Source organism: Orbicella faveolata, unplaced genomic scaffold (assembly GCF_042242905.1).
Source record: "Orbicella faveolata isolate gen_17 unplaced genomic scaffold, um_ofav_v1 contig_47, whole genome shotgun sequence".
NCBI lineage: Eukaryota > Metazoa > Cnidaria > Anthozoa > Scleractinia > Merulinidae > Orbicella > Orbicella faveolata.
Window position 1 is genome coordinate 5,420,439 of NW_028301577.1, and position 15,325 is coordinate 5,435,763.

Consider the following 15,325-nt stretch of genomic DNA (forward strand, 5'->3'; position numbering starts at 1 on the left):
TTAATGTTCCTTATTTACAAAGCGAACAAAAACTGTCCTAACCATAGGGCTTCGTGCGATACTTATGGGGCGCGCCGGTTGCTTTCAGAGTCTGTTCGGAAAATGTCCCAGCCCTGACCAAAAATTCATGTAGTGCCACGGGTTTGAACTATCCCGGCGCGTAACCCAACAACAAATCCGCTTTGGTTTATCATATTTTAATCTGCTACTGGTGTCTTAAAGTAAAGAAATGAGTGTTTAAGACGTTTTCTGGTTTCAAGGCCTAAAACGTCCACACCCATTTGTTCCTACATGCATTGTCTGTTCTTCGCCATTGCGCTATAAATACATCGTTTCATTTGTGGCAAACACCACCAGTCAGAACAGGATACAATAGACCTTGAAGCTCTTTCCAGGATCTTTTCAGTTACTGTTCGTCTTAGATTATTTAATTTACTACAAGTTTTTGATCCATTGTTATTTTTAGTGTAGAGATTCGCGTTTTAGTACTCCATGTATTCTCTGGCTAGCCTTTCTTGGAGATCCATTTGCAGCAATGATCTTTGGCATCTGATACACCAGTTTATTCCCTAAAAAAATTCCAGAATGCGTTTAATCCTGGACTACGACTTCCCGTTGAAGTATTGTGGTTTTTAGCTAATTCGATAAAACGTTTTCTCGGGGAGGCTTTGCCGTTAAAACAGCAGAATCCTTTTTTCCACGGGCTTGCGACACATCGGACACTCTTGCATGCGATCTCCGCAAAGCTGACATGCGCCATGACCGCACAAGAATATCAGGTTTTTCTTTCGATCCATGCAAACTGGGCACAGCGTCTAAAGAGGAAAGAAAAAGAGAAATAATGTAACAGCGGTTTTCCAGAAATGTTTCGCAAATGCAATGGAGATCACGCGTCCATATTTTAGATCAGTGCAAATTAAAAAATTGCACAGTAGAACTATACAACGTACTGACCTCACAAAACACAAGATAACGACAGAAAATGCAAAACTAGTTCTGTAAAAGGGTGCTAACAACTTAAAGGCGACATCGTGTTAAATAATGCCCTTGGACTTGCATGTAAGTTTAGGAAGGTGGGTGAAGTTATCTCAGGAGTTTTAGCGACTGAGGGAGAGAGAGTTTCAGGCGAGGGGACTTTCTCAGAATTCTACGCTATTTAGTACAAGACTAGGGCTGAACCGGCGACCTAGATCCTAGGGATTCTCTACTCCCTACACCTATCGGCTTGTGCAATTTGGTGACGTCACTACTCACGGTAGATCCCAGACTTCCCTATGCCCAAACAGAAGTGTTTTGTATGTAAAGTAAAAACTCCATACCTGTTCCTTCATGTCTTGTAGCTGTTGTTGCAAGTGACTGAATTCTTGCGGGCTAATCTCGGGTTTACCACTTGATTTCGTCTGGCATACGGGCGGCGCTAAAACACAACACAAAAAATGTTCAAGAATTGCTGGGTAAACCGCAACACTTTCTCCTGAAGTGGTCTGAGAAAGGGAGAGAGGGGTTGCCCACGGTCAATTAAAACAATCCTCATCAAAACGCATTTTTACAAACCTTTTCCTCCACAGCACACAATAAATGGTACAGACTCTTCGATTGCGTTTCGACACTGCACACATTTCTTCATCAGTGAGGCGCAGTCTACAACAACGAAAGCAACATTCATATTTGTACCAAAAAGAGCGAAGAAATGAGGGGTTTCATTAAGGGCCGGGCACCGGCAAATTGACCAGCTGCAAGGAGGATTTTGCCTGCCTGGTTTGACCATCTAGTGGAAAGGTTTTCTTACAAAGAAGTTCAGTCCAAATAGGTTACTTTGCCCGCCTGTGAAAACCAGTTGCTCTTCAGCTAAAAACGTTAATGCACCCCAGTTAGAAAGAAAGCTCTCCAAAGTTGGTATGACTTAAATGTATGGACTTATTACCTTACAGTATATATACAAGCCAAGTTAAACAAAATAAGCTAATGGGACAAGTAACGAGCTCTACGAATATTCGCTCATTTTTCGTCACAATACCAAGACATTACGGAGACAAGTGACTGTCTTGACATAACATCAAATTCAAAAGTAGCATTTAAAGCAATGTATCGAGATCGGTAAGGAGATTTGTCATAAATAATCTGAGAACAGTTATTTGGAATGATCAACATGTTTCAAAACTTACTTTCACAAGCCACCATGTGTCCACATGGTTTAAACAGCGCTCTTGCAGGCTTCTCTGAACAGACAAGACACTCTTCGATCTGAAATGGCAACGCAAAATAAAACCAATCAGCACAGGACAGTGTTCAAGCGAGAAGTTTCTTTAGCTTTTCTTTGTGGTTCGTCAAGTGAACAGTGGTAAACGGGAGGTCAAAAAAATCGCACAAAAAAACGGCGGGGAAGCCTTGCTGGAATTTTTAAAACCACACTTAAAGGATAAAATTAACTAAATAGACTCATATTAGTTATTAGTTAGTTAATTAAATGTCAGTTACAGTGCTCTGAACCCATGACTGTTTTAAGCTGTTGGAGTGATTCCGCTCATTTGCAACGTAAACGCAACAGTTCTCCTTGAAGCGTCGCATGACGAAAACACAGGAGCAATGTGTTACGAAGATATTGTTGCGTGACAACCAAAGTAAAGATAGCGAACCGACTACAATAGTGGTAATATTGAAAGTAGCTCCTACCTTAGTTCTGGATTGTACAGTCTCCTTACACATGAGGCATTTCTTCACGCGCGGTGAACACAGGGAACAGGTTGCCACGTGACCACACGGTCCAAACAGCATGTCACGCTTCATGTCGGAACAAACCATGCATTCGTCCAACCCTTCGTTCTCGTCTACATCCGCCAGGGTGACTGTGTTGTTCTTTTGCGTCCCCCTGCCAAGGAAAGATGGCAAGGACATAGACAAAAATGGAAGCGGATGCATCGTCAAACAAAAAGTGTATGTAATATGAGTAAAAATTGCTTTGCACCTGCGTTATACACAATGGTACTTTTCTTAGATGTCCTCTACAAATACATTAAACGTAAAATGATCAAACTGCAGCTATTTTGAACAAAGAGAACCCGACAACGACTTTTCCATGTTCGTGTTTGAAACTACAACCGGTCTTTACATATCCAGCATGAGAATTAGCTAACTAAAATAGCTAACTATGTAACACAACTAGATATACCGAATGAATTTAGATAATTTGCCAGATTCTTATAAATTCAATCTCGAACTCAAGCTCGATGAAGGTCCTCTAAGTTGCCTTCATAAGGACACCTCTCTTGTGGCCTATTCAGGCTCCTGAGGAGCCATGTTTTAGCTCCATTCTTACCCGTCCCTTTCCTTGTGGCACTTGGCTAACGATTTACAGAGACTAGGATCGGGACAGAGATCCAACGGAGTTTGTCCTTTCTTGTTTTTTATGTTCAGATCCGCGCCATTAGCCGCCAGGAAGAGCGCGATGGACGCGCTGCTTTTTTTGTCAGTGCCTTGTGTTCCTAAACCCATGAGAAGCTGCAAAGAGAGAACAAAAGGCAATCAATAACTATTAGGTAGCCCATAAAGTGCGACAAGGGTTGGAGTGCTTAGAGCTCTGTACGCAATACGTGTCTATGTGAGCCTATGCAAACTGTTCTACTTCTGAGTAGATTTGATGGTAGTGGCGCTCACTTTATCTTTTGCCCCATCGCCTATCTTCTCTTTCGGCAAAAAATATGCCTATTGTCGAAAAAACTTCGTAACATTCGTATCATACCAATTGTTTCTCCAATTAAAAGCCTTTCTCGGCCACTCGTGAGTACTTCGAAAGTTGACAAGTCCCTTCGCACAGACTTGCAAAATTCTGACCAATACTGAATTAAATTTGGACCCTGCTGAAAGTTCCCGAGTGGAAGTTTGACCTGATGCTAACATTTGAACGAATTAGTAACACGTGTTTATTATACCTTGCCGACATCTTGCATGTCCTGTAGCTGCCTCAGCTGGGACAGAGTGTGATGTCTGAGGGACTCGTGAAGAGGTGTATCACCGTCCTTGTCTGTGATGTCCAGCTTGGCATTTTCACGGACTAAAAGCTACATGTATCAAGAAGAAAAGAGCAACCACAGACACATAAACGCATTTCATTTTCAATGTTATCACTACGTTGGATATCGCACATGGCCTTCTAGAACGCATTTACGACCTGGGGGACGTTTATGCGGGGAAAACAGCGAAACAGAAACGATTTGTGCAAGGTAGTTTGTTCAAACTCGACTTTGTGTTACTTTTTCCGTTTTTACTGCTATTTCAGTTTTAACACTCCTCCAAGCGTGGTTCCCATGTCAAATTCCCGACGGACGCAAATGTTCTCAGCTTTGTTGTTGTTATGTTGGCAAAAAAAGTTGACAACTATCGATGATGATAGAGATCGATGACATTTTCTGAAGCGATTACTCAATACTTACCCTGACTATCTGTGTGTGCTGTCTTTCCACTGCCAGATGCAGCGGTGTTTGTAAGTTTGTATTCTGTACATCTTTATTAGCTTTTGCCTGAAAATACAAAAGTTCCATGAGAAAGAACTAAAGAAAAACGCAGTAACTCAACTTTGTCGCACTTGAGTTGTCGAAGACATATTTTAACTATCTGAAAATCTCAACATAAAATAAAAAAGAATAGAATACACTAAGACATCGTGTGTCCCCAAAAGATTGCAAACATACATTAAGTCAATGTCCAGATCTAAAACACCACTAACGCAGACAATGACTAGACTGCATTATGCACTCTCCACAACCCTTTTGGTTTACGGCATGAAATAAACCAGACTCACTTGTTTGACGAGCAGCTCGGCGACTTCTACATGATTGTTGAGTGCCGCAAGATGAAGGGCAGTGTACCCGTCATCCTTCTTTTCATTCACGATCCATGGCCGAGGGAGCTTGGCGAGAAGAATACGCATGGCACTGCACAAGAAAACAAATAATTGTGTTTTAATTTGCGCCTTCAAGTGTGAACGAGTTTGTGCAGATCAGTGTAATGGTTGTTACTGCATTTGCTGAGCTTTTTAATTGGTCCAAGTATGGTAGAGTGGAACCCCGCCTAACTATTGAGGGCTAGTTTCCATTTGATTGCCAAGATCACTGCTAAAAACGCTCAGCGATCGTTGCGACCTCAGTTCTATCTCGACGATCGCAGCGCTCGCTTGTGGTGATGATATAGAAACCGGTAGTCGTAAGTTCTGTAGCGATCGCAGCGATCACATGGAAACCAATCTTAGCTAAGACTAGTCTCCTTTCAAGAGATTCCTCTGTATAGTTAACCAGTTTGAAGGTGGACATTGTACACGCGGCCATTCAAAAACAAAAGTAACCGTGAAATGGCTTCCGCGACTTTCCTGCGCTTTTCACGTTTAACTGGCTTTACATTCTAATTGGTTGATGGCATAGGGTTGCTACACAGAGATTGGTTCATAAGAAAATTGCGCTCATTCACCTTGGGTTTCCACGAAGAGCGGCATGGTGCAAAGCATTGAAACCATTGTTATTTGCCACTGTCACGTCAGCATTGGACTCCAGTAACATCGTGACCATATCGTCACGTTTCTTGGAAATGGCATCATGTAACGGAGTGTCTCCTTCAGTATCCTAAATACAACGATAATGTATTCGATTAATATCATGTGAATTTAGCATAAAAATCTCCTTACTGGTAGCCTAATATTTCAATTAACACTTTGTTCAGTTAAGTAATCTACCATTTTTAGCAGAAATTATCCTTATAAACCACACAAAACTACACATTTAGATAGCTGCGCCTGAGCACCCAGATTTTATCCCCTCACCTGTAGGCTGGGGTGACATCCCAGACCAAGAAGTTTCTTCACCACCCCCGTGTGGCCCTTATTGACAGCCACGTGTAGTGGTGACTGGCGCCGTTTGTTTCGCGCGTTCATGTCACTCCCTGCTCTGACCAGCTGCTCCACGACGGCCGCCTCGTCTCCAAACGCCGCGTGGTGGATTGCACGGTCGCCATCTTTGTCCTGAATGTGAAACATAATAATAATAATAATAATAATGTGTCTTCTTTTGAAATGAAAAAAAGGTAGTGGCACGAACGGCATGTCTCTGAGCACGAAGTCAATTCTCGAAAACAAGCCGAAGGCATGGTTGGTTACCATGTTATGGGAAAAAGCCGCAACTTTTGGTTGAAAAACACACTGGTCGGACAGCTTTCGGGTATTCTTTACATTCTGGACTACTTGCTGAGGCACTCCTCCTTTTTCTAGTTGGAACGCAACAATGGAAGTTTTGTTACCATACGCCTGTTTTTCCCTCACTTTCGGTTAGTCAGTTGATTTTCCAGAAAAAAAACCCTTACTGTCATCCTAAGTTAACTTCAACCAGGTTTTTCAGGCAGGTGGTAGCTTGTGATTGCAGACAGATTTGAACCGTCTGTCCGAACAAATACCGTGTACGTTCCTGTTCATCGGCTGGAACCCAAGATTTGGTTTCCCACTTCAATTCAAGTGACAAGTAAAACGCACAAGGACCACTCTACATTGAAAACAATAAGGGAATAACATAACCTAAAACATACCTCAGCCTCCAAGTCAACGTGATATTTAATGAGGACTCTAACAGTATCCTCGTGACCATTTTGACTGGCGGCTTGAAGAGCAGTGTGGCCGGCAAACACACCATTGACCTGAAGTAAGGTAACAAGGCAGATATTACATGTATTTAGAAGCAACATAAAGGAAGATGGACCAAGCGTGGACTGATCAACATCTTATTTCTCTCTACAATATCGCTACATTGTGATGAGAATAGGGAAAATCGTCAACTGGGAAAGCCGGTGTTACAGGCACGCAATGCGTGCAGACTAAAGGATTACTGTTGGAATAGGACTCTACACTTACATTTGCCTCGTCCTTGACTAAAAGTTCTTCAACTCTTTGCGAATCTCCGTTCGCAGCAGCCTTGACTAGTTCCTCCACAGCATCGCCTGGGACATGTGTCTCAAACAACTTCTTCAGGAGAGCTGATAATCTTTCAGCTACAAGGGAACCAACATTTCAAATCTTCAGTTCTATGAATATTCAGCAAGTGAAACAATGGCAGTAAAAGATCTACCTGGTCTATGGAAAAAAATGTCAGTGGTGAGTACTATGTCATGACCGTGTTTGACTCCCAAAATCCAACCCTCAACCAGTGAGAACAAAGTTGGAAGCAGTTACATTGTATGTAATGGCATGGCATTTCTTGAGAATAGTACCATATACAGTTCATCTTCATTGTTTGCCCATGTTCATTCATGTTACTGTTTTTCTGGCCTAGCAGTATTTTTTTTCTTCAATGTGAATTTAATTTTGTAAAACACAAGAAAATGACTTTGCATATATGTAGCATGTATTATGACATGGCTCTGTCAAACCAGTAAGTCATACCTCCAGCTGAAGCCCCAAGAGATGAAGGGTCAGTTGTGGATGCTACTTTAGTCACAAGGACTGGATTGTAGGTCCATGATGTTCCACAGATCTCCACCTGCAGCATGGCAACAGATAAGTGTAAGATCAATTTGCATCATTCAGCATTGAATGGATTATCAAAAGAGAGCACACTGCAGGACACAAATCTACAGTATGCAGTTCCATTGTTGTAAACTAACCTTAAGATCATTGTCATGGTAGATCTGTTGCACTCTGCCAACCTTGCTAAGAGTCTGAAAAAAGGGAAATGAAGAGACCCGTGAGCAAGCAAAAGAGAAAACATCAAGACTTAATGAAATCACTTTTGCTTCATATAATGGTGTGCCTGTCGACATAACTCCTTCTTAACTTAGATGTGGAATAAACTCTTTCCAGCGTTCAGAGTCTAAAGATATAGAAAACGTCCTTATGTGTCAATTTGGGAGACTCTGTAACAGTTTTGCATATCTGAATACTTTGAAGCTCTCACAAACACGTTCTTACATTGTATGTTTTTAATCAGACTACACCTACATGACTTTGTAGTTAAATGCTCTTGACTGATAAACTGTCATAAATCTACTCATCCAGTTGGTACACACTAAAGCCAAAATTTTATTAACTCGAATAACTCACTGGCAGCATTGCTTCTGCCCACTCTCCATGCCCTCTCTGTAGCAACTTGACCCTTTCAATGTCACTACTTATCTGCACCAAATCTCCAACAACAAACTGTGATGAGGAGCCAGCCCCTGGCGAGATTGTACTGGATCCGGATGCAGGATTGGGCAACGCTGCAGTAGGAGAGATGGCTGAAGGGGTGGAGAGGGAAAGGACACTGTCCGAAGTCTCTGATGGACCAGTGGTCACTTTCGTCAAGATAGCTGGGTTAAATGTCCACCTTAAGGATAAGAGAGGAACAGTACATGAAGTAAGCTTCGGTGCTACGTTCAACAAATTATGTTTCCCATTACACAAGGATTGGAGGCACAGTCAATCAATCCGTTTTAATGGTTCACTACTTTCATGTATATTGTTGAAGTCAGATGGATAGATCAATGTAATTTGCATAATTTTACATGAGATCAAAGGTATTTCTTACCTGTTGCCAGTGGGATATAACACCATAATGTCATGATCTTCATCAATGCCAACCACTGTTCCTGGTGTTGTAAGAGTCTAGGACCAAGATGCAAGCAACACAAGTATCAAAAAACGCTACTGATTGAGATTTTATCAAGCTGAAAATTTTGATTTAAACAACTTGGGCAAAGAGGAAACAAAGCACTTGTCTGGCTTGCATAAAAGTTCTTTGCATGGATGTGAAGTGTGTTTACAACATTCAAGACTTTCCCACCTCATACATCCCATCTGTCCAGCCTCCGTGCCCATGCTGCAGTGACTGTACAATCTCTAGATCCAGGTCAACAGTGACTTGATCTCCAATCTGTAAGCCTTGACCTGTGGCACGACCTGCAGGCCGGGTATCACCTACAGTACACGTAAAGATAAACATTGCTAAGATTTGTTCGATAATAATTATCAAGCAATGAATTTAATAAATATCACTCAGGCATATATTCAGGTGTATTGTTAGTAGTGCAAAACCCTTTACTGTAAACACCAGCAGATAAGCCGCACCTTTTAACTCAAAATTTTCCCTTAAAGTCAGGGATGCGGCTGATGTCTGTGAGAACATCTGGACAATGTGCCGTAAATTTGCAAAAATTAACACTTTTCATGTAAGTTTGTATAGCAAGCTAATAAGAACTTATAATAAACTAATAATATCAGAGTATGCATCACTCATTGCTTTTACAAGTTTGGTGGCTCTCAAAAGAGCTATTTTTGTTCATAAGCTGCATAAACTTACATTTCTTGCTGTTAAGCAGCATTACTGCACCTTTCAATAACATGCGGACTCTAAAATTCAAAGCTCAACTGACAAATGCGTTTTTTTCGCTATCGTCAATCAAATGTTCGGCAGCTCCTTCCAGCTTCCGACTATGTTGTCTGAACTGTGCTCAACGATTTGATTTGATTACCGCGCACTCGGCAGTAGTCAGAAGCTGGGAGGAGCCACCGAACGATTGATTGACAGTAGCGAAAGTGGTAATTTCCATTTCTTTAATTTACAGTGTACTTAAAGGAGGGTGCTGTGCAATATTACCGGTGCTGTTAATAAGAGCCATAACCTGTGACACCTACTACAGCTGAGTATGTTTGATGGCCCCTTGATGCAACAGGTGAACTTGCATACATGTATATACATTTAGCTGATACAATTCACCCAGAAAAGGAAACAAGTTTGTCACGAGTGTGAAGATCAAGGTTGCAGATGACTCAAAACTTAATGACGCAGATGTTGCACACTAAGTCTGTACTTACTTAGTTAGTTTAGACTGTGAGAGAGGGGTACTCTGGGATATGTCAGGAGTTCAACAGATAATCATGCAGGGTTCCAGATGCCTTTTCAAGGAAGGGTGCCATTGAGGAATTCCAACAGGCCAATTTCTACTGCTCCTGCCAAACCTTATAAATTTTCTATCGGGTCATGTAGCTGACCTTGTTGGGTTTTGGACCTGAGACCCCTCACTTATCTGGAACACTGATCATGGCCTACATGTAGATCTGTATCCTAGATCATCCTTATAGTCAAACGAAGTGAAGCGTACTCCTCAAGATTACGTTAATGAATTGATTATTTGAACATTGAACCTGCTAATTGTTTCAAGAATGCAGTGATGAATTGATTATTTGAATATTGAACTTGCTAGTCATTCAAAAATCAATATTAAATTGACTTTTTTTACATTAAACCCATTAGCCATATTCTTGGAATGACTAGTGGGTTCAGTTTTCCAATAATCAATTCATTATTGCATTCTTGAAATGACTAGTGGGTTCAATATTCAAATAATCAATTCATCATTGCATTCTTCAAACAATTAGCGGGTTCAATATTCAAATAATAAATTCATTAATGTAATCTTGAGGGGTACGCATCACTTGGTTTGACTGTAATAGTCAAATATATGATTACCTAATAAAGGCAAATGATCTCTGTAGAATGAACCACCTTTGGCATCACTTATTACTTTAAGATCAGCCTAAAAAGAGAAATACAAACAATGGTTAAACTTGGACGATCAGTTTGTTTCAAAAAGGACCAAGGATGGTTATAATTAACTGAGGAAAATGATGTCAATGACATCAATCAAATCAATGGGTGATAAGTTGACTAGTCATTTATTATTGCTTATGATCAATAACCAATCAATGAAGAATAAATAGGCCTCAAAATTTTCAGTCATTGAAAAATTACTGATTGCATCGATGAGCCACTGATCACATTGATTAGACATAAGTGTTGATATTAATCTTGTAGCTAAACAAATATTAATAATTAATTTAAGATTGTATTACAGTTATTGACAAAATTTCTTTCAACCAATCAGCAATAATTTACACTAAAGATTTATCAAATTGAAGATGCTAGTGGAAAACCCTCCTAAGTGACTATTTAGGTCAAAAATTTTTTTTCGTCAAAAGTGTCCGTTTTTTTGCATATGGCTTTCAATTTACCTACCTAACAATGCCTTGCTGTTTTTTTCGCCAGTTTGCTTTTCGTTTTCGAGAAAATCGAAGCCAAAATATCTAATTTAACTTGTGATCATATTTTAGAATTTTACACGTTTTTGTAATTATTAGGTTTATTAGGTTTCTTTTTTTATTTATTTTGTAACTCCTAATCAACCACAGGTCCACATCAGCTTATGCTGCCTATATAGTTAGTTAGTTAAGTGCACATGTATGTATCTCCAGTTTATGGTGAATGCCTACAACTTGAAATATCTAGGGTAAACTGTTGAGGAATGCCCCATTCGTGATGCATGTAAAGCTCTGTTTAAAACACTGGGAGCACTTGGAAACACTATCTGGCTATGTCAGCTGTTCAATCTAACTCTCTCTGTGTCTATTAAAGTGCTACTACATGTAAGAATAAACTTAGTATTCCTGTCACTGATGTTATGATTAAATAGGATGCTACACATTTTAGTACAAAAGTCAGTCTGTCATACCATGCCCTCAAATCCAAGTCTGTAAAGATTTTTTGCTCCATTGTCCCACAAGATGTAAGCAGCACTTCGTGGGCTTGTTGTGCTCCAGTCTTGAACCTCAGTTACTTTTCCCCGTCGACCTGGGCCACCTAGATAAATCAGATACATCATTCATTGATACTACGACCTTTAATATCAAAAAGTATCATAAAACCAAGATGGATCAATCACTAAGTCTCTTAAAAATTTGCAGTCAATAAAAAAAAATAATAATAATAATAGTAAGACATACAAATGTACATACATTACATCAATGAATTTCTTTACATTACTATCTACTGTCCAAAAGTGTTTTTACCATCTTGGTCTTCCCATTGCCAGTCAACTCCACGCACAACTCTTGCACCTGGGAATATTCCTCTGGCTGTAACCTTCTTGCTCTTTCGTCGTGCTTCACAAATTACCCTGTATGCCAACACAAAGTACATTGTTACAGCAATCACAAGCCTAGACAACTTTTAAAATATGGGGGGTTGCTAAAATATAGGGGTTGCTGAGGGCGAAATTTAAAGGAAAGCTATTTTGGAACGTTTTGTAGTGCTAAATGGTGAATTTTATATGGGGGAATGTTTGCTTTGAAAAATAATATGATTTCGCATGCGTAAATAGTGCCAGTCCTAAACTGCACATTAGTATTTTAAATCCCTAAAACTTGGAAGAAAAGAGGAAGAGTCTTGATTTTTCTTACGATTCAGAAATAACTTAGCCTTCATTTCATATTGTCACACGACTATAGTGGTCAAATTAAATAATGTTTTATGGTGTTAAAAATAATACTCTGATGTATTTATCATTTACCACTGACAAACTATGCCAAAATTACCTTTCCGCATTGGGACTATCAATCCGATAAAATTGGTGTCGCAATTGATGTTTGTCTCCATGGTAACACATACTACACAACTCGTAGTCTGGGCAATCTGCACACTTCCATCTCATTCCATAAATTGGCTGCATGCGACAACCATCGCACATACTACCATCATGCTTTATACCTGGAAGAAAGTTCGCTTAACATTATTCTAAGAGACAACAACCTTGCATATTATTTCCTACTTACTGTAACAGTATAAATACATATCTGCCTGGGTAATAAGACTGTTAGATACCCCTTACCTAAATATGTCTTATGTGGCACACAGTGTATGACTGGTATCAATTAATATTTTTACAACATGATGCACGAGTTTCAATTCAATGTTATTACCAGATACAAAATTTTTTTTGCATTATGATTCAAAAATACAGTGTAACTAACTACAGACTAGCACTCTCCAGATTTCTCCACACCATGCAGGGATAAAGGGAATCTATTCAAGGGGCGTACCATTTAGACAAGAGGAAAATACATTGTAAAATGTAAATGTAGATAATTTCTCACTTTTTTGAGCACGTTGACAGGCATTTTACAATGTAAATTTATAACCGTCAAACTAGGGCAAATTATCCAATACTTTGCATTTCTTTAAGAGTCTCTTTTTATTTTTATTTCATGTGTGTAAGATATAGTTACTGCACAGTAAAACGCGGTAGTTAGGCGTATCTAATATATACTAAACAAAAGCAATAATGAAGATAAATATTATTTTTCTTGAGTATAAACTATCTGTGTGCGTAAAGAAAAAAAAATAGTACATATATGTGTTTCTGATCATTGCCATCTTAGCCACAGAGTTTCTATTAGCAAAAGAATTCCTGTCTGGAAACCAATAAGTAACTAGGACGACAACATCGACTATGTGTTCCTGGTTTGGATTGGAGGGGTTTCTTTGGGCTGATTTCCCTCGATAATTCTCAATATGTAATCTAACAAGCTCTCATTGGAACGACAGAAAGTACAGATGGCTAGCCAATTTCATCTTAAGTCATTTGCTTCAATTCATACTCGAAAAGCGAAATGATCGATTCCGAAAGTTGTTTGAGGGAAAAACGCCGGTTGATAAACTTGCTACAAAGTTATATACCGTCCATTGGAGAAGACAAATTTTCACGCTAAGTATTGTAATCCGATCGATAGTGCAAAGAAATCTCCAGCTGATCGAAAGCTTACCAGTGGGACTGCTGTCCAAAATTCTCAAATCATAAATGCCTGAACATCGATAGTTGGCTGCCGTCCCGTTATCCCAAACGACAACAACCTCTTGGTTACTTTCAAAGTTCCGCACCGTTCCTACGTGCCCTTCGCCTCCGTCTTGCTTTCCCCATCTCCAATCGGGTCCTCTGACAACTCTATAACCGACGTATTCCATTTAACCTGCGAAAATACCGAATACACGAAGGGAAATTGCGACAGAAGTCATCGTTCATCTTCCTTCCGTGCTGAAAATATTACCCATGTGTTTATTCGTGCCCATTGTCCTCTCGATTTGCCTCGATTTCGTGCAACTTCCGCTAGTTCCCGGGTTCCAACGTTTGCCTGCTTTTCTTTAAAGGTAGACGCCTTGAGTTGGTGACTACCGTTCATTCGCTAATTTAGTCATTGCGAGTGGACTCGTTTTAAGAGGGAAGAGACAATTTTTAAGCTTAAGAAACGTTGCCTGATCAGATTCCTCTATGGAATTCAAAACATCAACCAGTTTCAGCCTTTTGCTGGTCACGACGCACACAATATCCGTCTTAGCCCAAAGCGAGTTAACCGTAGGTACAAGGAGCCATTATCCGGAGCCTCCATCTCCCGTAGTAACCCTGTGAGCCAACCCTTTCCCATATCTTTCTAATTTTAGAAACAGCTCTTATGGGAGTTTTCACACGACCCCTTTTCAATACCAAGTGATACCCGAGATACCCGGAGAACTAGTACAAGGAAAAAGGCTGGTAGGACGACCGAAGCTCCGTTTCAAGGACGTGGCGAAGAGGGACATGCAGGCCATTGGTCTTCCAATCGATTCGTGGGAGACTATTGCCAGTGACAGGAGTGCGTGGAAAACAAATTGCACCGAAGCCCTACGAGAGGGAGAAAAGCTTCTGCACATCACAGTGGACACCAGGAGAGAACGTCAGAAGGCCAGGGCCCTTGCTCCACCCACTGATTCCACTTATGTCTGTGGTTCTTGTCACCGCATCTGCCGATCAAGAATCGGACTCCAAAGCCATCTCAGAAAATGTTTAAGGAAATGTACAATTACTAACACACGCTAAAATTATGGACTAGATTGTCCGATAATGCCAATAATGCCAATAATGATACCCGAGCTAAGACCATTCTTTGTTACATCAAAGACTAACCCCCCCCCCCCCCCTTTTACCCTCTATTTTGTATTTTCTATCGGCAGAAACAAGATATCTCGTGGGAAATCGAGAGACCCTTGCGCTAATTACAGTTCTAAAAATAGAAAGATACTGGAAAGGGTTGACTCTAAGATAAAGTACGTATGGAGGCTCCGGGTGATGGGCTCCTGTAGGTACTCGTAAATCCCTACAAACGTGGACACTTAAGATGAAGTTAATACTAATACAGTAGAACCCCGGTAACTCGAACTCTGAAAAGAAACGAAAAACAGTTCGAGTTAGCGGGGGTTCGAGTTATTGGGGTCGACTGAATATCCAACTTGCCATGTTAATAATTGATAGTTTACTGATTTTTCAGCACTTCTGTATACAGTGACAGCTAAAGGCACCGCATCCGGTATGACTCTTAACATTGGGAAATGACTGTCAAAGATGTTAACGGTCGGTTGCACTAATTAAAATCAAATTGCTGTGGTGTTAGTTTTGAGTGTTTTTACCGATTACACGACAAGAAAAGCTAATGCATATGGGATGACATCCC

General features: G+C 40.3%; 1 protein-coding gene across 1 annotated transcript; it reads right to left on the bottom strand.

The window, feature by feature from the left end:
• Positions 1–181: 181 nt before the first annotated feature.
• Positions 182–13,913, bottom strand: LOC110051871 (E3 ubiquitin-protein ligase MIB1-like). The gene is made up of 23 exons (XM_020757952.2): positions 13,607–13,913; positions 12,380–12,551; positions 11,855–11,961; positions 11,518–11,645; positions 10,479–10,545; positions 8,793–8,926; positions 8,538–8,614; positions 8,072–8,336; positions 7,636–7,689; positions 7,415–7,511; positions 6,887–7,023; positions 6,565–6,672; positions 5,810–6,007; positions 5,461–5,612; positions 4,799–4,931; positions 4,431–4,517; positions 3,930–4,058; positions 3,317–3,498; positions 2,674–2,869; positions 2,166–2,244; positions 1,555–1,641; positions 1,320–1,417; positions 182–815 (listed from the first exon to the last, which is right to left on the bottom strand). The coding sequence occupies exons 1-23, from the start codon at positions 13,803–13,805 to the stop codon at positions 675–677; spliced, it is 3,027 nt and encodes a 1,008-aa protein (XP_020613611.1). The 5' UTR covers positions 13,806–13,913; the 3' UTR covers positions 182–674.
• Positions 13,914–15,325: the final 1,412 nt, after the last annotated feature.

What these genes read in the sequence shown, in the direction of transcription:
- LOC110051871 (XM_020757952.2), bottom strand. Translation starts at nt 13,805, where the DNA reads ATGGAATACGTCGGTTATAGAGTTGTCAGAGGACCCGATTGGAGATGG. An exon ending in TTATATCCCACTGGCAACAG is followed by an intron (nt 8,337 to 8,537) that starts GTAAGAAATACC and finishes CTTATCCTTAAG; the next exon opens with GTGGACATTTAACCCAGCTA. An exon ending in TGCCACAAGGAAAGGGACGG is followed by an intron (nt 2,870 to 3,316) that starts GTAAGAATGGAG and finishes TTTCCTTGGCAG; the next exon opens with GGGGACGCAAAAGAACAACA.